Below are 25,308 nucleotides of genomic sequence, written 5' to 3'. Positions count from 1 at the left end.
AAAATACAATTTTGCGCGTATAAAATATCATTTTTCACAAGGGGGACCAAAATCTAGTTTTACAGTATAGTTTTCAACTTTCCTATGAAAAGAAAACCCTAAGGTCGAAAATTAAAAAAAAGAATTATCAACTGAGTGTATCAAGTAATTTTATATTTAACAGTTTGTATTTGTATATTCTATAATAAGAGAATTGTGTATAATTTTTTTTATATATTTTAGTTTTTTAATAGCCTAAATCGATTAAAATACTATTTTTAAATATTTTCTTATTAACAATATATATTTTATAAATATAACTATTTAAACTTAATAGGTCTAAAAAGAACCACATTTATTTTAACCACTAAAATTATAATAGTTATTTTAGCTTAGACTTATAAGAAGGAGCGAATGGCGGCAATAATTTATGAAAAGTGAAGGAGAATGGGCTATTTCGGTTAGGTAGGGAGGGACCATTTGCCCATTGACCCTCTTTTCTTGTGCCCTTAATGAAGGAAGTGAGATGTGGGGGCTCCTCAAGATGTATGGACCAAATTGAAAACAAGATTTATGGGTACATATTTGGTACGATGTCATAAGGATACGTACCATCCAGGAATGGTTTAATAATGAAAAAACGACTTTCTATTCCATAAGTGATATTAAATTTAAAATCATGGTTGGAAAGTGATTTTTTTTCTCATTGCGTCTATGTTTCCTATGACGTTAAAAAATATGAAGTTTTAAGGGAAAAGAGAGTAGTTAGGAGTAAAGTTTAGTTTGAGCCAAATACTTGGTTATGAATTAAAATTTATCATTATAAATTTTTTAATTGATAATTATAAAGATGATACATCTGGATTATTATAGATGAAATTAATTATTTTTAAAACAAATTAGATGTAACTTAAATTAGTGGGTTTGAAGAGGTAGAGTTATTTTGTTTTATGAGTTATTTAAGTTTATTATACAAATTAACATCTGATTTTGATAATTTTTATCAAAATGATGTATGAAGTTTATTTGATCTTAAATTAGTATTTTAACTTGAAAAAATATCTTGAATTGATACTTTTATTTACTTCTATTCTCAATAATAAATTAAAGAGAAAATAATCTCAGTGACCAAAAATGCCTTATAATATACGATTTAACCAATTTTTTTTGGATTTGCCAAAATGACCAACAAAATCGCAATGCGATCGCTAATTCGCAACGCGATCTCAGGTATCGCAAATCAGTTTCCAGATTCGCAACGTGAACTTCGACTATCGCATTGCGATTTACATATTCGCATTGCGATAGTCAAAGTTCGCGTTGCGATAGTCGAAGTTCGCGTTGCGATTTTCCAAATTCGTTGCGATAGTCTAAGTTTGCGTTGCGATTTATTCCAAATTCATTGCGATAGTTCAAGTTCGCGTTGCGATTTATTACAAATTCGTTACGATAGTCTCCAAGTTCGTTGCGGTAGTCTCCAAATTCGTTGCGATAGTCCAAAATCGCAACGATTGGTGGTATTGCATTTGTTTCTTAAGAATTTTCTCTAAAAAGATAGTATTCGCGCGAACGTGTTGAAGACACGTATTACCACGACCACGACCCGAGACAGACGGCGACGGCGGCGGCGCGCGAGAGTTCCCCTTGTTCTCTATCACTCAACAAGGAAGTGGGAAAGCCAAGCCTTAAATACCATTCCCAATAGTGTTTCCAATATTATGTGGGATTAAGCATTATCAACACTTGTTCCCAACACTTGAATTTATCTTATGCGTTAATTATGGTGTTTCATGAGTATAATAGTTGTTATAATTTATTGGTGCTTTGGTGATAAATAAATGTACAAATTTTTATTATGGTGTTTCATGAGTGCAACAGTAAAACAATAAGGTAAAATTCTATTATTGATTAAATTTAGTTTCATTGATTATGATTTCGTAAAGTATACAATATATATTTGTATTGATTGTTGATTGCACGGTTAAGAATTTTTATTACAGTTATGTACTGTTTATTTTATTAAATTTGAATTCAGTATTTGGTTAATCATGTAGTTGGTTTTAGTTTTTTGTATCGTGTTCTAGTTTATTTTGATGAATCTATAATTAATAAATTCTTGAAAGATAGTCAAAGATTAAAGTTTTTATTTATTTTAATGGTGTCATTTAGACATTTATTTTGACTTATTTTGGAAATCGTGATGTGATCATAAAATTTATGTAATCTTTGATTCTTATTGGAATATTAACTTCTTTAGTATATGCTTACTACTATTTCAGTTACCAAATATAGATATATATTATGCTAATGTTATGAATTATGAGATATTTATTTGATTAAAGATTTAATTCATTAGTATTGGGAACAAGTGTTGGTAATGCTCAATCCCACATAGTATTGGAAACACTATTGGGAATGATATTTAAGGCTTGGCTTTCCCACTTCCTTGTTGAGTGATAGAGAACAAGGGGGACACTCGAGCGCCGCCGCCGTTGTCCGTCTCGGGTCGTGGTCGTGGTCGTGGTAATACATGTCTTCTACACGTCCGCGCGAATACTATCTTTTTAGAGAAATTTCTTAAGAAACAAATGCAATACCACCAGTCGTTGCGATTTTGGACTATCGTAACGAATTTGGAGACTACCGCAACGAATTTGGAGACTATCGCAACGAACTTGGAGACTATCGCAACGCGAACTTGGACTATCGCAACGAATTTGGAATAAATCGCAACGCAAACTTGGACTATCACAACGAATTTGAAAAATCGCAATGCGAACTTCGACTATCGCAACGCGAACTTAGACTATCGCAATGCGAATATGTAAATCGCAATGCGATAGTCGAAGTTCGCATTGCGAATCTGGAAACTGATTTGCGATACCTGATATCGCGTTGCGAATTAGCGATCGCATTGCGTTTTTGTTGGTCATTTTGGCAAATCCAAAAAAATTTGGTTAAAATCGTATATTATAAGGTATTTTTGGTCACTGAGGTTATTTTCTCTAAATTAAATTATTGATATAATTCAATAAAAATGATGACATATGCCATAACTTAATTGGTTATTGAAATATTAAAATAACATTATATATTATTTTATTTTTTAAATATTAAATACTAATTTATTTTTTCCAATTTTATGTATCAATTTGGGACAAAATAACAATTTTAAAAAAATTAAATTGACTGTGTCGTGAATAAAAATTGAGACAAAAATTTGATGTTTACATGTCATAATTATCGCTATGTCGCACGAATTAAATGATCTCGGTAGTTAAGGGATTTATTATTATTTCTTGAGATTTTAGATTCAAACACCATGTATGTCAGGGCTCAAGGGTATGAGCTTTAATTGTCAAATGATTGAAAGTTTTTGAACATATACTACTTTGTATTAATTTCATATTTATATAAAAAAATTCAACTTAAGGTATCAATTGATATAGGGCAAACTACGCATTTAGTACATAAACTATTAGTTTTGGTCTATTTTAGTACCTAAACTTTCATTTTTTTTTAAATCATACATAACGTTTATTTTTGTTTCATTTTATTATCCCACCATTAAAAACTTAATGGACAGGCTGACGTGGCATAGCTTCGATGGAAGAACGACCAATCTAAACGGTGGACCACGACAGAATTACGAGTCAACCAACATATTACAGTTTTAGGCCCATTGGATTATGGATCATGGAGATCGGAGGATGAAGAAATCGAAGAGTCCATTGTTGATTTGGGGAGATTGAAGCGTTTCCCCGTGAAAGGATGGTCGTAAAGGTGTGGGCTGAAAATTTTAGCTTCATCGACCAACAAATGCAACAACCGACGACTGTAGACGTGGTGGCTGATGAGCCTGTCCTTTAAGTTTTTAATGTTGAGATACTAAAATGAAACAAAAACTAAACATTAGGTATGATTATGAAATAAATAAAAGCTTAGACACTAAAACAGATCAAAATTGATAATTTAGGTACTAAATGCACAGTTTACCCATTTATATAACTGACTAACCGTCTTTGCTGAATCTTCATAGAAGAAAAAATCCATCATTGCTTATAAGTTTCCAAAAATTTATTGAAAAGACTCGAACAAAAAGTACTGTTATGGCTAACCTTAAACTAACAACACATTAGCAGTGAACTACTTGCCCATTGTCTGATTTCATTCTCAAGATTTGGGCAATTGAGGAAGACTGTAAGGAAGATCATAAGCAATCGATAAAATATAACTACGGTGCCCTTCTTTGCAATAACAACAATGAGTCAGTGCAGGTTAAGGAGTTGACATCAATCAGACTCCAGTTTTAAGGAACCAAAGTCCCAGATTGCAGGGATCAGCATCGAGTGTTTCAAATTTATGAAGGTTTGACCTGAATTAACAGACAAATCTTGCCCGAACAAGATCTGCTTTCTCTCTGGTAACTCCAGAACCTGGATAATTGCTGTCTTGCCACAGATAGTAAAGAAACTCTAAAAAGGAACCTGTGGAAATGGCTTTTTAATCCGTGGAAATGAAGCTAAAATTAAATTCTTATGTGGAATCATCATAAATATGCCTAAAAGAATATGGTCTAAATATATACAAATTCATGTAAAAACTGTCTTAATAACATATTTCATTGCGCATATGATATAGTCTCTAATAAAACTCATAACCTATGAACTTGCAAAACTTAACAGGTAAAAACAACTTGATTTGTAAGCGTTCCCTTACTGCAGACAAGGCTAGTAGTTTGCATGGATTCTTTCGACGTTATATTGAAGAAATGTAACTCAACTAAGAAAAAGTTGTAACCCTGCTGAAATTGAACAATTCCAGTAAAAGTTTGTACCATTGCTGAAGAAACTCATGTAATTTTATTTTTAAACGAAAGGAGTTCAATGTTATGTTAATATCAAATCTGGTCAAGTATAGCATTTGTTTCACCTATTCAATATAGTATGCTTTATATTTGCTGATGGGATTTAAGAATTGGGGTTTGTATTAGTTTATTAATTTCTATTCCCATACACTTTTTTTTCATACTGTGAATCGTAACACTTTGTCTGTGTGCTGCTGCTGTTTTTTTTCTTCTTCTTGTGAACAGGTAATGGTATCTGCCAAGGACGAGCCTGATTCTCCCCTTCCACCTGCTATGGATGGGCTTTTGAGGGTCCATAAACGAATTGTTGATGGTTTGGAGGGCGATCCATCTCATGTACCTACAGCTGTGGGAACAAAGGTTTCAACAAGGCTGCTAGTCCCTGCCTCACAAGCTGGAAGTTTGATTGGAAAACAACTGTCAAATCCATTCAAGAATCTTCTAATTGTATTGTTAGAGTTCTTGGAGCATGTATTCTTCTTAAGATTCTGTTTCTTACAGTTTCTACCATTTCCTTTGTACTTATTGTTGCTGAAAGAATAAAGCTTTTAATGATCAATCCACATAAACTATTTTCAAATGTTATTCTTAATTTAACATTGCTGATAATTTGAAGTTTAGTTTTGGCATCCTTTGATTATATGAGAAAATAACCTCAGTAACCGAAAAAACCTTATAATATACGATTTTAACAATTTTTTTTTGAATTTACGAAAATGACCAACAAATTCGCAACGCGAACTCCAATTTTGCAACCCAGTTTCCAAATTCGCAACGCGAATATGTGAATCGCATTGCGATTTTCTAAATTCGCGTTGCGATTTTCTAAATTCGCACACTGAAGTCAAATTCACAACACATAAGTCAAATTCGCAACACATAAGTCAAAGCGCGTTTATTTTCGCAATATTAATTTCGCAACACAAATGTAAACAGTATTATCGCAAATCATAACATAAAACCCTAAATTACAACTCAGTCCCATCTCCATCTCTCACTCTCTACGACGACATCCATCCCCATCTCCGACGTAATCCGTCCCCATCTCCGACGAAATCTGTCTATCTCCATCTCTCATAGCAACCCTCACAATCATTCACAGTCAGAAATGGAAAATCTACCACCGAGGGTTAGTTTTTTTAATCTCTTATTTTTATTTTGAATTTTTTGTATTATTATTAGATTTTTCTTATGTTGATGATAAATTTACTGGTAATTTCAATATATAGATTAACCATTTCACTTAGATTGCTTAGTAAATTCATTCGGTTGCTGCCAATACTGCTAAACTGTTTAGTCTTTAACCCTGTGAAGTTAGTATTTGTCTTTTTGTTGAAGAAATACAATTCATTCAAGTTTCAATTTACAGAAGAATAGTTTTTGAAACTTAAATTCGCAACACGAAAATGAAAATCGCAACACGAAAATCACAACGCAAATTTAGTTTCGCGTTGCGATTTTCATTTTCGCGTTGCGATTTTCATGTTCGCGTTGCAATTTTCATTTTCGCATTGCGAATTTAAGTTTCAGAAACTACTATTCTTCTGCAAATTGAAACTTGAATGAATTGCATTACTTAAACAAAAAAACAAAGACAAATACTAACTTCACAATGTTGCAAATTTAAGTTTCAAGAATAAACTACTACTCTTTATGGTGTCCTTGAACCTGCACTAAACCTATATGTTATCCTTTTAATGTTTTATAAGTGCTTACTTCTGGAATGTTATCTGATGCATTTTGTGAACTATGATGAAATAATGACTTGGGTGAATACCGTGCTAGTTTGAATTATATTTGGTTTTGTTTTCACTGTTTAATATCATGTCTGTTTATAGTGTATAATTTGTAGTTTTTGGTATATCTAACTTGGTATGTTTATTGTTTTTGCGAAAAAAAATTTCGGCTCAATTGACCTTAAGGAATAAATTAAGCCTAGCCACTAAAATTGTGTCGACGCTTACACCTCTACAAAGAAAATTGTTTGAGGATACTTGCTTCGGGCCATGGCTGAAAGTACAACATCCGGGTGGAGATGCTATGTTGACACATTTGTTTCTTCAGACCATGACTAACGATATACCCGAGAAGATACAACGTGGTGATGAAGAGATATGGTTTCATTTTCCTCCGGCGTAAACTTGTTTAGGGCGGGAGGAGTTTTGCTTAATCACTGGTCTACGCTTCGGACACGATGAAGTAACCCGGTACACTAGTCATATCTCCCGCCTATCATGGTTATCTCGGGTTTTTCCTGAGCTGGCAAAGTAGAAGCCGAGTTTACACGTCGACGACTTGAAGAGATTATTTGTTAAAGATGGTTTTACTCGGATGGATGACCTTGATGTTGTCCGAGTATGCCATTTATTACTTTTACATGCCGACTTTTTAGGCAAAGAGGGCATACAACCTATTTTTGAGGACCTAATATTATTGGTAGAGGACCTAAATGCATGAACCTGTTTCCGTGGGGTTCATATCTATGAAAAGCTACCTGGAAGAAGTTGTCGTATGCCTTTGAGAACCGAAAAAGTTTGCGGGGCGATGGTTCTAAATACACTTTGGCAGGCTTTATTTGGGCCTTTAAGGTAAGAATTTCTATATAATGTTTCCAACTTTATAATTAATTATTTAACAATTATTGATGTTTGTGTATTATATTGTTTGTAGATTTGGATATTTGAGGCTTTCCCCAGCATGCGATAAAAAATTCAAATGATATTCCTAGGGCTATTACCTGGAGGAGGATCCGCCTGTTGGATTGAGAAGAGTTAATACCATATACGACGATGAATGATGTAAGTTAACACACAAATACTACCATATATAAACAAGTTATTACTAGTACACGTTTAACTTTGTTTGAGCTTTTATATTGTTAGGAGGCCAACTATCCATTACAGAGGCTGACACCCACAGAGGTTGAGCTTGCCACTGATTGGTGGCAAGCTAGTAAGCGGTTTTTTGATGGGACGGATGATGAGCACCCCTACTTCAAGAGCCATCACCTGATCGGGCCGATTATACAGCTCGACACCCGGAGCCATCACCTGATGGAACCTCTTCTCCACCTCCACCATCACTTATTCCATCACATCATCGAGCCTCTTCTCTACCATCACCTCATGATAGGCGACCGGCAAAGAGACCACGATATTTATCTCCCTGTTCTCCACTTCCACTGGATGAGTTAGGAGAGTTACGTGATGAGGTCGGTACTTTGCGTCATGAGGTTGGTACTTTACGTGAAGACAATGGTGCGCTACGTGATGAGGTACGGTCTTTACGTGGTGAGGTGGATGTTTTACGCGATGACAATGGTGCGCTACGTGGTGAGGTATATACTTTACGTGATGAGGTAGCCGCTCTACGTGAGATTGTTTCATCATTGCAGAATGAGGTTCATACTCTACGCAATGAGGTAAATTTGTTTAATACTATACTAAAAATACAAATAACCTTTTTTGACATTATTTATTTATTTATTTACTGATTTATGTATTAATTTATTTTTAGCAGCCCGATAAGGTAGATGCTTTATGTCGGGTTTTTTTTACACGACAGGGTTCACGCATCAGACGTCGTGCATGTGCCATTACGTCTCCTTTCACCCCACTAGTACCAAGACTCCATAAGAAGAAGCCCGATGCACCTGTCATCGTTCAAGAGGCATATCCTATCGTTCAAGATGCCCCTATCATCGTTCAAGAGGCCCCTCCCACCGTTCAAGTGTCCCCTGTCATCGTTCAAGAGGTCCCTCCCACCGTTCAAGATCCCGATTCACATGGCGTCATATGTCGACATATTGATAAACCCCTCCCGTGCTCGATATGATGGATGCGAGTTGGCTTTCGTATGTGTTACCAGCCAGTACCATTCCTCAGCAGGAGAGGAGAACACTACCGGACACAGTTACAGATAATACCATTTGGGCAAAGACCGCAGTTGATTTTTATCTACATGAGCGGAGCAAGGGGTGTTATTCTGACATATGGAAACTCGACGATGTTATTCATTTGTTTCTTGATCGGTCTTGGTGGAGTATTTTATTAGGGGTTGAAGATAATGGCTATCTCGAAGGGTGGTAAGTCTTATATTCTTATTATATTGCATTTTGATTAATTTTTTTAAATTTATTAATAAATTCACTAATATATGTATTTTTTATAAAACACCATATTGATGCATGGGTGTCAAGTCTTCTAATAATAAGGAAATTGAAGAAAATAAAAAAATACTCGATGGACTATTATGCCGACGTCTTTTCACGTAGCTCACTTGAAGGATCCGAGAGATGCTTCATATATATTGGGTAATGGAAAAGCTAAACTTTATCCTGCGTGGTGGGAGGTCGATAAGGTTAGTATTTATTTTTTGAATATTTTAAAGGTATTTATCCCTGTTTTGGAACGTCTTTTATTTGATGTACGCAATTATTTATGATTGTAGGTGTTTATCCCTGTTTTGGAACGTCGTCATTGGCTTCTCCTCGAGATTCAGCTCCCATCCCTGAAGACAATAATATTTGACAGCATGTTAAATTACATACCATTGTCTGATTTGAGAGATATTATTTGTAAGGGATGGAGCGCTCATTTGGCGAAATACTTGAATACAATTGATTATTGGACTAATTTTGGAAACAAGAAGCCAAAAAAGTTCAAAGTTACAATGATCAGAGACGAGACCGCGCCACAACAAACGGAGGGAGCCAGAGGGAATTGTGGTCCTCTCGTATGCATGTGCTTGGAACGTTTGACGACAGGAAGTAAACAGTTTCTACCTCCCACATATAGAGATAGATATGCAGTAGGCTTGTGGTTTCGGCATTTTATGGCTAGAGCGATATATGCGAGACGCTGCCTACCTGCATCCGCGTACTGAAAGTTGTGCATAAACAATTGGTAAGTTTGAGCAAGTGTTGTTAACATATATACCCTTTGTTGGTTTAAAAATGTTTGGTTAAGTACCTAGAATTCAATAATTTGCTGTTTATTGGTTTTAGATGTGTAGAAAGTGTTGTTTGAGCAAATGTTTGGTTTCTGCAGGTTAATCATGAAGTGAGCTGTGTGAAATTGATGTATTTGTGCATAAACAATTGTCTCGGGTACACTTTTTTTTCTTGTTTAATTGAATTTTACATTGATTTGTAAAAGTTGATTTGTTTAATTGATGAGGAAATAAGAATTATTTTTTGCTTGTTTAATTGATTTGTAAAAGTTGATTTGTTTAATTGATGTGTAAATAAGAATTGTTTTTTGCTTGTTTAATTGATTTGTAAAAGTTGATTTGTTGTTTATTTATTCAATCTGCATTATGTTGAAGGCAAAAAAGACATGTTGAAGGTACACTTTCGCAACGCGAAAATCAAATTTGCAACGCGAAAGTCAAATTCGCGTTGCGATTTTCGGTTTGCGATTTCACGTTTCGAATTTGACTTTCGCAACAATCGTAACGCGATAATCGCGTTGTGAATTTGACTTTCGCGTTGCGAATTTGACTATCGCAACGCAAAAATCACAATGCGAATTTGACTTCCGCGTTGCGAATTTGTCATTTCTTACAACTACATGTCTTTGCATTTAGATCGGCAAGCCTATTTAAGTTATTTATCCAATACTTCAAACAAAGTGTTTGAACATGGTTCAACTCTCCATGACGTTGACTTCACAACACGTTTCGTTATCTTTTTTTCAGTCCATGGTGTAACACGACGTTCCAATATTCCTGTAAATTTAAATAAATAATACTTAGTAAAATATATGATAAGTTACGAATTTAAAGAATTAATACATGCATGGTTTCTTTTCTTGTAGTACCACTGTGAATAGAGGCTCGAAAATACTCCATTAACATAGTAATGGGTAATTTCTGGGAATGACGACTTAGAGCGTTGATTGATTCTGCACTATTAGACGTCATGAAACCATATCTTGCTCCAAGTTGATGTACTCTTGACCATCTTTCAAACCCGACATCTTCTAGTGTTTGGGCACATTGAGGCAAAACACGTCTTAAACAATTTATATGCTTATTAAAATCCACTTCCCGATAAGCTTTTACAGCCTTCCAGTATGTCCATTTGTGATTTTTTATACCAACAGACATTGATTTTAGATTTATGTACAAATAAACACCACAAAGTCCATGAAAAGCATCTGGGAAACACCTTCTAACAGCGTTGTCAATTGAGTTTGCCCTATCAGATATGATTGTCAGATTTCTAATAGGACATATGCAATCCCTAAGATGCCCCATAAACCATGTCCATGAATCAGAGGTTTCAGATTTGCCAACCCCGTAAGTTATTGGCAGTATCCCATTATTAGCATTCATGGCTACTGCAAATAAGTTTACACCAAGGTATCGACCTTTCAAATGTGATTCATCAACTATAATAACTGGGCGCATATAAGTAATAAACGAACGAATCTACAAAATAATATACACAAGACATATAATCATTTAAATGTGAAATGCATGTAACTAACAAAAATGAGTTAACAAAATTATATTGATTTACTAACCGCATCACCAATGGTGATAAGCAACAACTCAAAGCATCCATCTCTATCTGTTTTGATATGAGTTACCGACCCAGGATTTTTCAGCTTTAAATTGTGACAATAAGCCGGCAGTTGGGCAAACGATGCTTCTGGAGACCCCCTCAACAATTCCAAGGCATAACATTTGGCTCTTCAAGCTTGAGAATATGAGATACTAATCTTGAACCGAGCATTCATGTCAGTCATAATTTCATGTCTCTGATATACTCTTCCATTCAAAAACATTAACTCAGCCAGAAAACCACCCAACACCTTTTTGTTTTCCTATCTATGGTGAGGAAAAACTTGGGTTCTTGAACATGTATCTTTATCAATAAAAATCCCAACTTGAAACATTTTGCAATCTTTTATCCTCTTTGCAATCATACGCCACGTACAGTTTTTGTCAATCATACACTTTGTTTCGAAACGATCTTTGCTTGATTTGTTAACTTTTAGTTGATAGCCATCTTCCACACATTTCGTATACAAAGCTATCTTCAAGTCTTCCTTTGTATCAAAACAATCATCTTTCTTGATACGAATAACTTTTGTGTAACAATCAACTGCTATCTTCTTCCGGTATCTGAAGTAATTCTGGCATATCCCAGTTATACTCCCGTGGCATTTTCTTCTTTTTCTTTTCTTCGAGGACTTCTTCTTCTTTTTTTTCTTCAGGGTTATATGAATTACAGAATGGATGTTCAACATGTTCATTCACAGTCGTAACTTCCTCCTTATTATCATCAACAACATCTTCCTCGGCAATGGCTGTTTCATCATCAAAATTCGGGTATTGACCAATATCAAAATCATTACACGCAGTGTCTGTTTCTTCTTCTGAAACATCATCAAAATCTGAGTATTGACCAAGATCAAATTTCGAATACTGACTAGTACTCACAATTTTTTCTGTTGGCTCATAATCGTCTAACTGGTCAATACGAAAACTGGAATTTGGTGCTGAAAGTTAATTGGGATTTGGATTAGGAAAATGTTGTGGGTTTTGAGATTGTGTTTGGTATTGGAAATGTGGTGAAACAAAATTTTCTTGGTGATGAAATTATGGTGGAACCATTAAATTTTGAGGTTGAAAACAACATTGTACATTGTGAGCACCATAAACTGGGGTTGAAGAACTTAGTTGATTACTACCCGCTACTGACCCAACTTCACTACTTCTAGGTTCAACAACATACAATGTAACATCATCTTCTTACGAAACACTAATGTAAGCAATGAATCGTTCAACATCTTCATTGTCGGTTAACAAATAAACTTTACCTTTTCTCTGATAAGATAGCCTAAATCCACTTAGAGGCTCTAAATTCAATTTCTTTGCAACACGTAACATTAGAGTTTCATAAGTTAACTTTTTTAATGACAGTTTTAGTTGAAGATTCATGGGTAAAGGCACATATTGTAAAACACCATGAACATTCTTCCATGACCCTCCAAAACACAAATATATCCAAACATGATCAACATTAGATGATTTCATTCTACAAATTGTAAATTAATTTACTAAACAAACGAGCTATAAACTACATATCATCACTAAGTTAGCACTACAGCAAAAGTGGCTTATTGCGGCATTTTTTTTACTTCTAGCGGCGTTTTTAAACGCCGCTAAAAACACATACGGCGTAAAAAAAAACGCCGCTAAAAGCGCCGCTAAAAATAGCGCCGCTAAAGTTTGCGGCGTTTTTCAACAAAAAACGCCGCAATATGTTACAACATATAGCGGCGATTTTTCAACAAACGCCGCAAAAGGTATTGATATTTAGCGGCGTTTATCATTAAAACGCCGCAATAGTAGTTGATGTTTAGCGGCGTTTTCTACAAAAACGCCGCAGTAGATTTTTATTTTTACCGGCGTTTTCTTACAAACGCCGCAGAATATGTATTGAGATTTAAGTTGATAGTTGATAATTTGGGAGAGAAATCATTGAAAAATTATATATAAATAAAATTATGTAAAAAAAATTAGAGATGGGGAAGGATGTCGTTAGATATAGGAACGGATGTCGTCGGAGAGAGTGATAGATGGAGATGGAATGAGTTGCGATTTAAGTTATAAGTTGCTGCTGCTGCGTAATTATATACCCAAAAGATTTGTGTTGCGAAACTAAAACCTGTTGCGAAATTAAATTCGTGTTGCGAATTCGAAAAATGAGTTGCGAATTTGAAATTCAGTTGCGAATTTGAAATTCAGTGTTGCGAATTTGACTTCTTTGTTGCGAATTTGGAAACTGGGTTGCGAAATTGGAGTTCGCGTTGCGAATTTGTTGGTCATTTTCGCAAATCCAGAAAAAGTGGTTAAAATCGATATTATAATACATTTTCGGTCACTGAGGTTATTTTCTCTGATTATATTCAATTATCATTTTGTTCGAAGGACTTTGTTTGTAATTTTGTTTTGTGCTTTGCATGATTTGACACTAATTTTCTGTTTCTCTATGTTGAATAAAGTGAAATGCTGCAGAATACCTTCCTGTCTTTGCTCTTCAGGATGATAGGGTTGTCGAAGTTGTTGGAGACGCAATAGTGTACACAAGCGGTGGAGCTAATTGCAACTCATCTCCGGAAGTTCTTAGTGGACCACAGTATAATTCCATTATTTGAAATGCATGTGAGGATTCAATATTGTTGACCAATGGTTAATTGTGCTTCATCGCATGAAATAATTGAAAATCTGTTTCGTGTTTCCACCAGATGCAAAGGTCTAATCATCAGATGGACCACATGTCACCTCACCAATCTTGGGGTCCACCTTCAAGGTGTCCCACCAAATGCTAATGTAGGTGCTGGTTATGGACATAATCCTCAGTACATACCGCCTCCTCGGCAACTTGATAATTACTACCCTTCTGCTGATATACTCATATGGAGAAGCAGCCACATCAGGGTATCTCTGCATATGAAAGAGAAGCGCCAATGGGTGCCCATGGATCTTCAAATCTCCAAAATGCACCATCGATGATAACTCAGGTAATTCTATACTGCAACTTATATGACGGTCTCTATTCTCCATACTCGGCTACTATTATGGTTTTTTGTTCTAACGACGACTTCCCAGTCCTGCAAAGTTTTTGTCCGTGAATGGTTGTGATTATCGAACAAGACCAAATAGTAAAGTTCTGTGTTTTCTCTTTATAGGTCACTCAGCAAATGCAAATTCCGCTTTCTTATGCTGATGCTGTTATTGGGACAGCTGGTGCAAGTATTAGTTATATTCGACGTGCTAGTGGGGCGATTGTCACCATTCAAGAAACTCGGGGTGTCCTTGGTGAAATGACAGTTGAAATAAGTGGAACTGCTTCACAAGTTCAAACTGCTCAGCCACTGATACAGGCAATATTCTTTGTCCTTATTTCCTTGAAATGATGATTGTGGTACCTAATTCCCATATATCTTGCTGAGTGGAATGTGATCGAGTAGTTAATCATGACGGCCTTGTATGAAATGTGTTGAGAGTTGTATAGAATTTGATGGTCTGGGGATATAATACTAATTACCATGTTGCAGAATTTCATGGCTGATGCTGCTGCAGCGGCTCAGCCTCAGGCGCAAGCAGGTGGGGTCCCAGACCAAACCTATAATCCTTATGCAGCACATGGTTCTGTATATGCATCACCTCCTTCCAATCCGGGTCACCCTGGAGGGTATGGCTCTGTTTATGGCTCCAACTATGGGTACTAAGTATTGTTTTGAGTTTGATGTCATCTTAGTGATCATAAAATGGTAGACAACTCTGGTGGTTAAAGTTAACTGATTGGTGTTATGGATTTGTATGGACTGCTGTAGGAAATTGTACTCTTGCTTACTGTCATAATTAGAGAAAAGTAAAACATGTTAAATTTATGGTATGCGTCAGGCAAACCCTAGGGTTAAGCCATTATAATGTTTTTTGTATTTATTTTCTGATTGACTCAAGTTCGAGATGACAAGTCCATCATGGTTCAAGTCCATGATTACGAGAAGTTGGTTGCTGGCGTACTCGTCGAAGGAATGCAAATATGTGAGGTTTTGCAAGCCATGGTTTATATCGAGAAGTTGCCAAAGTTATAGTCTGACTATCACAATTTGTTGAAGCATAAGAAGAGTGACATTCCTCTAGAAGAATTGATAGGACACATGAAGATAGAAGAGGTTAATCGTCTAACTTTTCTAATAAATTTTCTTTTAAGGCTATTATTGTGAAATCTAGATCTACCTCAGGTTCTAAACCCAAAAGGACCAAGAACCAAGGAAAGCAAATGAAAAAGCATAGACCTCAGAAGACAATCAACATCAAGAAGCCAAGAAAAGACCAGACACAAGTCAAGCCTATCAACTGATATATGTGCGGACGAGCCGGGCACAAAATTTATCAATTTCAACATTGATCTGATCGTCAAAATGAGAATCGACATCAAGCAAACATTACCAAAAATGCTTACGAGGTCATTGATCTCTTACTCGTGGGTTCTGACTCATTAGGAGAACTCCCCTTTCTTCTCTTAGAGTATCCCTCCCCTCTAAATAAAATTATAGAATTACATTTAAAATTTATTAAAAGAAATATTAAGAAAAATAAATAAACCGATAAGATGAAATTATAACTGCATAGTATCAATTCTTATTCTTTCCTACCTTTGGATTGGTTTGGGGAAATATGAATTATCTTCCATCTATAAATTGGTGTTCTCATCAACGATAACATCTCTCAAAACAAATTTCACTTCTCTTCATCTCATCTTTGTTGGTAATCTTCTTTCCTTCACTCTTTATTATTACTTGCTTTATTTTGTTTTTATTGTTTATATTCTTTGAGGGAAACCCAAAATCATGGGAAAACCTTCATTATTCTTTGACTTGATACTATGCAGTTATAATTTCATCTTATCGGTTTATTTATTTTTCTTAATATTTTTTAATAAATTTTAAATCTAATTCTATAATTTTATTTAGAGGGGAGGGATACTCTAGGAGAAGGAAGGGGAATTCTCCTAATGAGTCAGAATCCATGAGTAAGACAAAGATGAATAATTTAATCGACTAAATGTACTTGCTTTATTTTTTCTTAATACATATGTGCTTTATTAATAAGTAACGTATAAGTGATTATTTTCTTCAATCACTAAATGAATGCATGTTTGTTAATTCAAACATTTGTAAAAAAAATCTAAATAATGTGAGACTCAAAAAATCTTATGACAAAAAACATTGATTTTGAGCTATTAAATGCATGTTCTAAATTTTAATTAAACACATGTCATTATAATAATTAAAGGAAGTTTTGATTATTCAAATTTCAAGTATTTCAGACAATAACAACTGACAGAGAATTTCAAGTATCTAAAATTTTCTTTAGCTATCATACTGATACGAGTCTGAGCAAAATTTAAGACATGTCTTTGATAACTCAAAATCAACAATTTTTGTCATGAATTTTTAAATATCACATTGTTAGACTTTTAAAGTATTTAAATATATCTTTTTTAAACATATATTCATTCAATGATTGAATATATGTATCTTTTTAAACATATACTCATTTAAAGATGGAATACAAGATAAATATACATGCGTTGTTGTCTGACTTAATTCATGCTCATATAGACACGTGTTTTTCACAAATATCATGTGGATGCATTTTTAGATAAAATTAATAATTTAAAGTTAAAGCGTAAGAATTACACGAAAACTTTGAAGTAAATTGTATAGACTTTTATCCCTAATTTAACATGGGATTGCTTAATTTTGTTTTTTGTTTTATTTCATTTTTAAATTTGCTGCTTAAAACGATAAGAAACCAAAGCTTATGGATTAATATGAAAAAAATAATAATTTAAAAAGTCGTTAAATTGAAGAACTAACTGCTGCTATGTTATATCATTTTTAGAAGTAGGATTCCTAATTTTAGGGATTTTTCTTGTGGGGAAAAAATCGTCGGAGATAATATTATTCCGAACAAACATCCATCATGGAAGCTTTTCCGATGGGATCATGAAGCATATTCCTCAGATGAACAATTTCGTTGATAATATATACTCATGAAATATCATCAAAATCATTTCAAATCTTCATAAAAATCCAATACATAATTCACTGCCTTAAAATATTGCAGGAAAAATTTCAGACAAGAAAGCTCAACAGTTTCCAGTGTTACAATGGGATCTGAAAGTGAAGATTTTAGCCGCTGGGGACCCAAACACCTTAGCAGCGTTGACTGGCACAACGCCGACCATCGAAGGTGCGTATCAGCCTGCTTGGTTAAATGTGCTTACATACTGGAAAGTGATCGACAAGAGAAACGTCAAGGTTCTCAATGCCTTGCGCCACCATGGTGGGAGGCTTTCAGCTTCAAATTGATTTATCAGCTAATCGATGAGGATGATAACAGCATCTTCGGCGCCATTTACCAATACAATCCTCCGACTTATACCTATCATCGTTCCATCGATGGAAGCCCTCAATTTGTATTTGCCTTTCGAGCCACTTTAAAGAAAGAAGGATCAATTTTTAGGGATCTCGACTTGGATTTCAATGTAATCCGAAATGGACTTCATGAGAGTAGTCGTTTTAAGATGGCCATGAAAGCTGTTCAAGCTGTGGCCCCAGTGTTTGGTTCTTCAAATGTCTGGTTAGCCGGCCATTCCCTAGGGGCAGCCATTACAATGCTTGCTGGAAAAAATATGGCGAAGAGAGGCAGTTTCTTGGAAGCTTTTTTGTTTAATCCCCCATTTGTGTCTCCTCCGATTGAGAGAGTCGTCAAAGATGAGAGAGTGAGGCATGGACTTCGATTTGCAGGAACTTTAATCAAAGCCGGCCTTGCATTTGCTGCTGCAAGTGATAACCACAACAATTCAAAGGGTATTGAGGATTCATTTGCTGTAATATCTGGGTGGATTCCGTGTCTATTTGTGAATTAACTTGATCCCATATGTTCTGAATATATCGGTTATTTCGAGCATAGGAGAAAGCTTGAAGACATGGGAGCAGGGCGACTTGCAAGGCTAACAAGCCAGAATTCACTGGGAAATAGAATACTGGCTAAAAATCCTTTTGTAGTTGCCATCTCATATACCAGGGTTGAATATAAGAGAAATCCTTATAAGTAACTTTTCTTCTAACCCTAATTTCTAGTATCTATCTATAGAGATAGCTACTTATTATATAAGAAACTTAGTTAATGTAGATCTGCTCAAAGATTTTTTTTTTATATTAATCAACATAAAAGAAAAATGTTTCATACTTTCATTCAAATTAGGTTTCTTATCTTCATCAATTTTATTTTAATTTTATAACTTTATTAATTTGAGTTTGATTGAATTCAGATCAAACTCTAATAATCATCATCTTGACATGAATTATGAACGTGCAAGGAATTGGATACAAAAAATCCCAAATTTAAACACACTCAACAAAAAAAATCATTTCTTCATCTTGACAACCAAGTTTTCTACTTCTACGAAACTCCTTAAAAGGGTATGCTTTAACAATGATAGCCAACCGAATCCAAGTCTTGTCGAAATCTGGATATATGAGGTAACTTAGTCTTCATATCGATAAGGTTATACTAAGTATCGAATTTTCCCATAACTGTATCACTACAAGCAATATCATGTATAACACAATTTCGATCATCAATGAAAATCTTATCCTTTTTGTTATTAATCAATGTGACCAATTAGACTCTCTATTCCTTCTCAATTTTATTATGGTCATGGAACTAATTTTGTCCAGATAATTCAAATCATATTACAGATGATCGAAAGGTCAAATTAATTTAAGTGACATTGATGGCACTGGTGAAAGTGGTTCGTGGAATTATACATGTGATGGGAGCGCGGAAGGAGTTTGATTGTGAATGATGAGTTTACACCTTTGCTTAATTAGGCTTAGTTGAGCTTGGAACCATGGATGTTCATCATAAGTATAAAGTCTAAATTAAGCCAAATACTCAAATGATTAAACTCATTCCAAATTAAATGTCCATTTACAAATTAAATTAACTCATTACATCACCCAAATTTAAATTACAAGTCCAAATGCCACCCAAATTAAAACCCATTACGATAACCCAATTCAAATAGACATCTACATTTTACCCAAGCCCATTACAACATATCAGCCCATATCCTAAACATTTTGATAAAACCTAGGGCTCCCACCCTTAGCTGCCGCCGCCGTACTCTCCAACAGCCACGTCCCAGCAACTTGTGGTCCACTTTCCACATCAGTCACCAATAGCCCCTCACGCGCATTAGCCCCACGGTCCACGCCAGCTCCTCACCTCGCCATGCATGCGGCCAAATGGTCCCCTCCATACGTTGTCAGCAACACATGCAAGCACACAAAACAAAAGAACGAAAAAATAGTCTTTTTTTTGTTTTTGACATTTTGTAAAAAAGGGATGAATATAAAACCCCAAAATTTTCATTTTTTTGGGGGCTCTTGATTATTTCAGCAAGAAAAACAATACAGTGTAAAAGGAGCTCTTTATTTGGAAAAATATATGGTCGCTCTTCTTCCCCATTTGAAGCAAAGCAAAGCAATATAACAACAAACTTTTTTCCTCAAAAGGTTAACTTTTTTCCCCACAGCAATCGTTTTTTATTCTTTCAAAACCAAACAAAAAGAGAAGAGAGTTAGTTGTTACCCTTAGTCGGTCGCCGGTCGTCGGGATTGCCGAGAGGTCGTCGCCGGAGTTAGAAGTCGAGCTTGCGTCGGGTTGAGGGCTCTTTTTTTAGGGTTTAGATGAAAAGAGGTTAGGTTCTTTTTTAGGGGTTGAGCTTTGGTTCAACCAACCACCGTTGGTGGCAGTTGGTAAGTTTTAGGTACCAAGGCGGTGGTCGGAAGGAAAGTGTAGGGTCTTTGGTTTATAGTGTTCTAATCTCACCTTAAAAATGATTGGTGGCGACTCGCATATTTTCATAAAAATCCTTTTATTTTCAAAATAGACTGATCGATCTTCCTCCCGAAAATCAGCTACGACACTTCTCAAAACCATTATACCTACAATTGTCTTGTGCAACATGAAATCCTCTTATGGTTTGTTCAATCAAAAGATGTTTTCACCTATAAATCCATCATCTAACACAAACGAGGAAGCAACAAATACATCATATAAAATTGTTCAACTATATAGAACATAAAATTTGATAATAATTTTTTGCCTTTCCATCACAATGAGAAAGTTGTTGCAAATTTTTATAACTTTACTTTTAGTGGAACATCTATATCCTTTTGAATCATGTAACGACCTGCTAAGTCAATCTTGAGAGTTGACACAAGCTAATAAATAGTAAACTTTAGTGTTTTGAGTTGTTAGTTAAAGACTTGAGCCTTGTTAGGGGAGAGGCCCAATTTGTGAGTTTTAGGAGAAGGGAGAAAATGAGGGGGACTTAAAAGTGTAATTATTTGAGAGTGATATATAGAAGGCCATATTAGTGCTAAGAGTGAAAAACTTCGAAAAGAGTTGTAAGCAAAGATGTGTTTAACCATAGAAAAAACTCCATATATCTCAAAAATGTATTATTATTCAGTATACTACTCGTGAAAGTTAAAATTCCACAAATATAATTAGAACGACAATTACATGTTTATTTCTTAATTTTTTAAAATATATTTTTAGATTTTTAAATGATCATTTAATTTTCTTTTGTAAGTCTTACTCGTAAGATGTTTTTTACTTTGCATTTTACTATGAATGTAATAAGACCCTTTTAAAACTTTGGCAACAAAAAGTATATTTTCAATTTAATAACTTTTAAATTAGGAACCCCATAATTCGGTATTTTCGAATTATGTAAAAGATTAAAAATATAACTTTTGTGTGCTTTATAAAATAAAAACAAACCCTTGTAAATAAGCATCTCAATTCCCAACTTATACCAACCTCTGAGTATTGTGAAATTTTGTTTTAATTAATAATAATAACGCAAATCAATTAAATAAAAATTTAAATTTAGTCCCATATTATTTGAGTGTTTGTATGAGAATCCAAAAAGTGAAGCATGAGGTCAATATCAACTACAGGTTTTAATAATTTTTGTTACTGCCCCACCCCAGTCGAGGCATATTATTTGATTCAAATATATCAACTAAAGATGCATTTATACTTTGCATAAGAACAATTTCTTTTATTTGATTCCCCACCACTGCTTTACATTTTTCATTGCATTATTCCACTATACGCTTGTTTGAATTTGATTTGCGGACTATTATAAGTGATTTTTTTTAATTTCATTTAATATATTTCTGAATAAATATTACTTTATAATCATCTTGTATTATGAGAAATCGGAGAAGATCAAAGTATTTTTAAAAAAGAAATAGTGAGGAATTTGAAAAATTATCAATATGACGTAGCAAACAACTTATTGAGAGAAATGAAAAAAATAAAGAAAAGTGTACACAAAAATTATGTTGTGGGTGTAGTGAAATAATAAGTGAATGAATTAGACTCCAGGTATTTTGACTTTTACGGTTTAAATTTATGTTTGGAGTTGTAATTAGAATTAATTTAATTAATATTTTAATTGATAATATATATGATATTTACAACTATCTACATAAAATAATGACTTAAAGTGTATGTGTCAAAAACACAATAATTAAATAGAAGCTTAAATTGCAGGATCAGTTAAAAAGTTTGTTCAGAATAAATAATCAAACATAATGAAAGAAATTACAACAACATTTCAAAAATATAAAGTGAAATATATTAATCTAGAGAACTAGAAATGGTTTCATCGTCCAGCTCGATAGCTTGGAAGATTCAAACAATGCTTTTTGTTGTGCCCTTCACCTCTGTAATACCCATAACACTTTGGTTGACTTTCTTTTCTTTCAGTATCTTCCATATTTGTATGAATACATATAGATTCAAGTTGAATCTTCATCTTCTTACGCAGAACTGGATCTTGTAACCATTCTTCATAAATTTAGTCTTTAGGTTAATAAGTTTCGTTCGAGATATGCTTAAACTCACAAATGTAGATGTTATGCATATTGTGTAGGATAAAACAATCATCAACATACGTGTATGGGTTAATATTAACGTGGATACATGTCGTGATAACGTGTGAGCATGGGAATCTAAATACTTGAAACCGACTACGGTCATAATGTCTTCTATTAAGATTACCTTGTTAGGTGATAGAATTTTCTCTGTGATGTTGTCGAACAACAAAATTTGCATCAAGTCGGAAGAACGCATTAACAAACATTGAGATTGCCTTCAATTGATTTTTCTATATTGTTTCCTCCAAATCTATAGCCTAATGTCTCTCATTGTTGAACATGCCTCAGTTTTTTCGCCTTTGTCTAATCAAAATCTTCCCAACTTGAAGTAAGTCTCCTTAATAATACTTACTATTGGGAAACGAAGCCTAATGTCTCTTGTTGTTAATCATGGCCTTAACTTGCTCGCCTTTGTCTAATCAAACTCTACCTAATCTGAAGTAAGCCTCTTTAATAATACTTACTATTTGTTGATGGTGTGTCCCTTTAAGCATTGAATTTATACATTTGGAAAGGTTCGTCGTTAAATGACTGTAACGTCGACCATAATCAAGGCTTGTGACTATCTTTTCTTAGGGATATCAGTTTCGAACTTCCAAACGTCTGTATCGTAATTTCTCAAATTCTCTAATCGTAAATGAAAGTTTAGCTGAAGAGCTCATTCCTTGGAAAAATGAAGTTAAGAACCAAATCAGAAGAACACAAATTTTACAACATATATGTAATGAGTTTATAATTTATTTTTGGATCTTTTTATTCTTAAGCCTAGTCATAGCATTAGACTCAATATGACATATATAATACGTCAAGACGATTCATCATGATCAATGGCGGTTCTGTGACTGGAAATATTTAGTAACTTTTATAGATTTTTAATTTTTAAGGTGTTTTAAAGATATTTTATAATTAAAAAATTAAAATGATATGGATAATAATAAAAAAATATATTAATTTCTTTTAATTAATGTGTAGGATTTTTATTGATTATAAAATACCATAAAAATTATAATAGAATACATATAAGATTTGATATAATATTTATTGGTTAGACTAATGATTTTAATAATGAAAAAATCTCATTGATGTAAAATGATAGTTTCAAGATCTAATTACAATAATTTAAAATTTAAAAACCAAAATAAAATTTAATTATTATTTAATAACGATACATACAATTAACCCAAATAAAAATCGTAACACTAACATATGGCATTTTCTCCAAGGAAGTATATGCCAAAGCTATCACACGACATCTCTACAACGTCATATGCCCATGTGATATATATTCCTTACACTGTCTTAGATATTTTTGTTAATACAAAAATAAAAGATCAGTCGTTTTGTAATCTGATTAAAATAATATTTTTTTCAAATTAAAAAAGAAATTAAATACAATTACGTAAATTAGGTTATCACATTTATCAATTATTAGAACGTTTGTTACATTATTTTGTTCTCACTCTTCATTTGCCAAAAGTAAAATGTAAAAATCAAAATTTTAGTCAATTTTTTCGTTCCATGTATGTAATATAATTAATTTAACAAATTAGATTTAAATTTTAATATTTAAACATTTGATAGAACAAATCCACATACCATTCTATAATTATATAATTATGATCAAGACACGCTCACCTCTTAAACTTTATTATATAAATTTTTAATAAAAATGAATTTATATTTTATTAAGATTATATTTAAAAAATAATCGAATAATTGAATTTATAGGTAATTGATTATAATTATAATTTACAACATTTTTAGTTTTTATTTTTATTATCATTCAGTGCATCCCATTAAGATGAGTGTAATCTAAATATTCTAATTACACCCTTTAATTTTTATCGGGTTAAGAATTATAATTATAATTAGTCATAATAACTTTAAAATTTATTTATTTATTTTTAGTCATTAAATTTCAATAAATTATTTAATTACATTTTTCCATCTAAGTATATTTATAAAATCAAAATTCGTTATAACTATAAGAGATATATAAGTATACATTCCTGCAATTACTTTACGATATCAAAATACACTTTATTGACATGAACCAAATTATCTCAGAGATTAAAGAGGTGATTATCATCTCTAGAGGTCTCAGGTTCGAGCATATCATATGTTAAGGGTGTTTGAGCATTTATTATCAAATTGATTAAAAATCTTTCGAACAGATACAACATTGTAATCAGCCTTAGATTAATCAAAATACCTTATTGTATATATATAATTCATATTTGATACAATATCAATATACCAATTTATACGTATAATTAAGTGAATCAAATAGTAATGTCTCGTTACAAATAACTCTAGGTGTAGTTATTTAAAGGTAAAGTACATAAATGGTCTAATGACTATAGAATGTTGTTTTGTTGAATCTCCAACTATTAAAAGTTACAAAATAATCCTCTAATTATAAGAAATTGTTTTGTTGAGCCTCCACCATTAAATGTTACAAAATGATCATTTGACTATTCATATGTTCCAAACTCATCATTTTCTGTTAAAAAATGACAGCCCTCTGTGCTGGACGTTAACCAATTGATTGAGATATGATAAATCATATTTTAATGATATCTACTCGCACTACCAACATTGCTTTTGAGCATTGACTCGAGAACATAATATAAACAGAGAGTCGATCCATGAAATACAACTCAATCAGTTATAGGATTAGATTTTATCATATCTCAATCAACAGATTAATGTTTAGTTTAGAAGACCGTAAATTTTTTAACAGAAAAGGAAGAGTTTGAAATATATGAATAGTTGGATGAACACTTTATAACTTTTAATAGTTGGAGGACTCAACAAAATAACACCTTATAGTCGAGAGACCATTTTATAACTTTTAATAGTAGATGGATTCAACAAAGCAACGTCTTAAAATCGAGAAATCAT

At 33.5% G+C, this 25,308-nt stretch overlaps 1 protein-coding gene and 1 pseudogene across 1 annotated transcript; both read left to right on the top strand.

Moving 5' to 3' along the window:
- Nucleotides 1-3,750: 3,750 nt before the first annotated feature.
- LOC120116086 lies at nt 3,751-15,094 on the top strand (annotated as a pseudogene).
- Nucleotides 15,095-16,101: 1,007 nt separating this feature from the next.
- LOC120116087 (GDSL esterase/lipase At4g10955-like) lies at nt 16,102-18,417 on the top strand. The gene is made up of 2 exons (XM_039136636.1): nt 16,102-16,138; nt 17,516-18,417. Exon 2 carries the CDS (start codon nt 17,547-17,549, stop codon nt 18,306-18,308), a length of 762 nt encoding a protein of 253 aa, XP_038992567.1. The 5' UTR covers nt 16,102-16,138; nt 17,516-17,546; the 3' UTR covers nt 18,309-18,417.
- Nucleotides 18,418-25,308: the final 6,891 nt, after the last annotated feature.

Source organism: Hibiscus syriacus, unplaced genomic scaffold (genome assembly GCF_006381635.1).
Source record: "Hibiscus syriacus cultivar Baekdansim isolate YM2019G1 unplaced genomic scaffold, ASM638163v2 tig00110283_pilon, whole genome shotgun sequence".
NCBI lineage: Eukaryota > Viridiplantae > Streptophyta > Magnoliopsida > Malvales > Malvaceae > Hibiscus > Hibiscus syriacus.
This window is presented reverse-complemented; position numbering and strand designations above follow the sequence as displayed.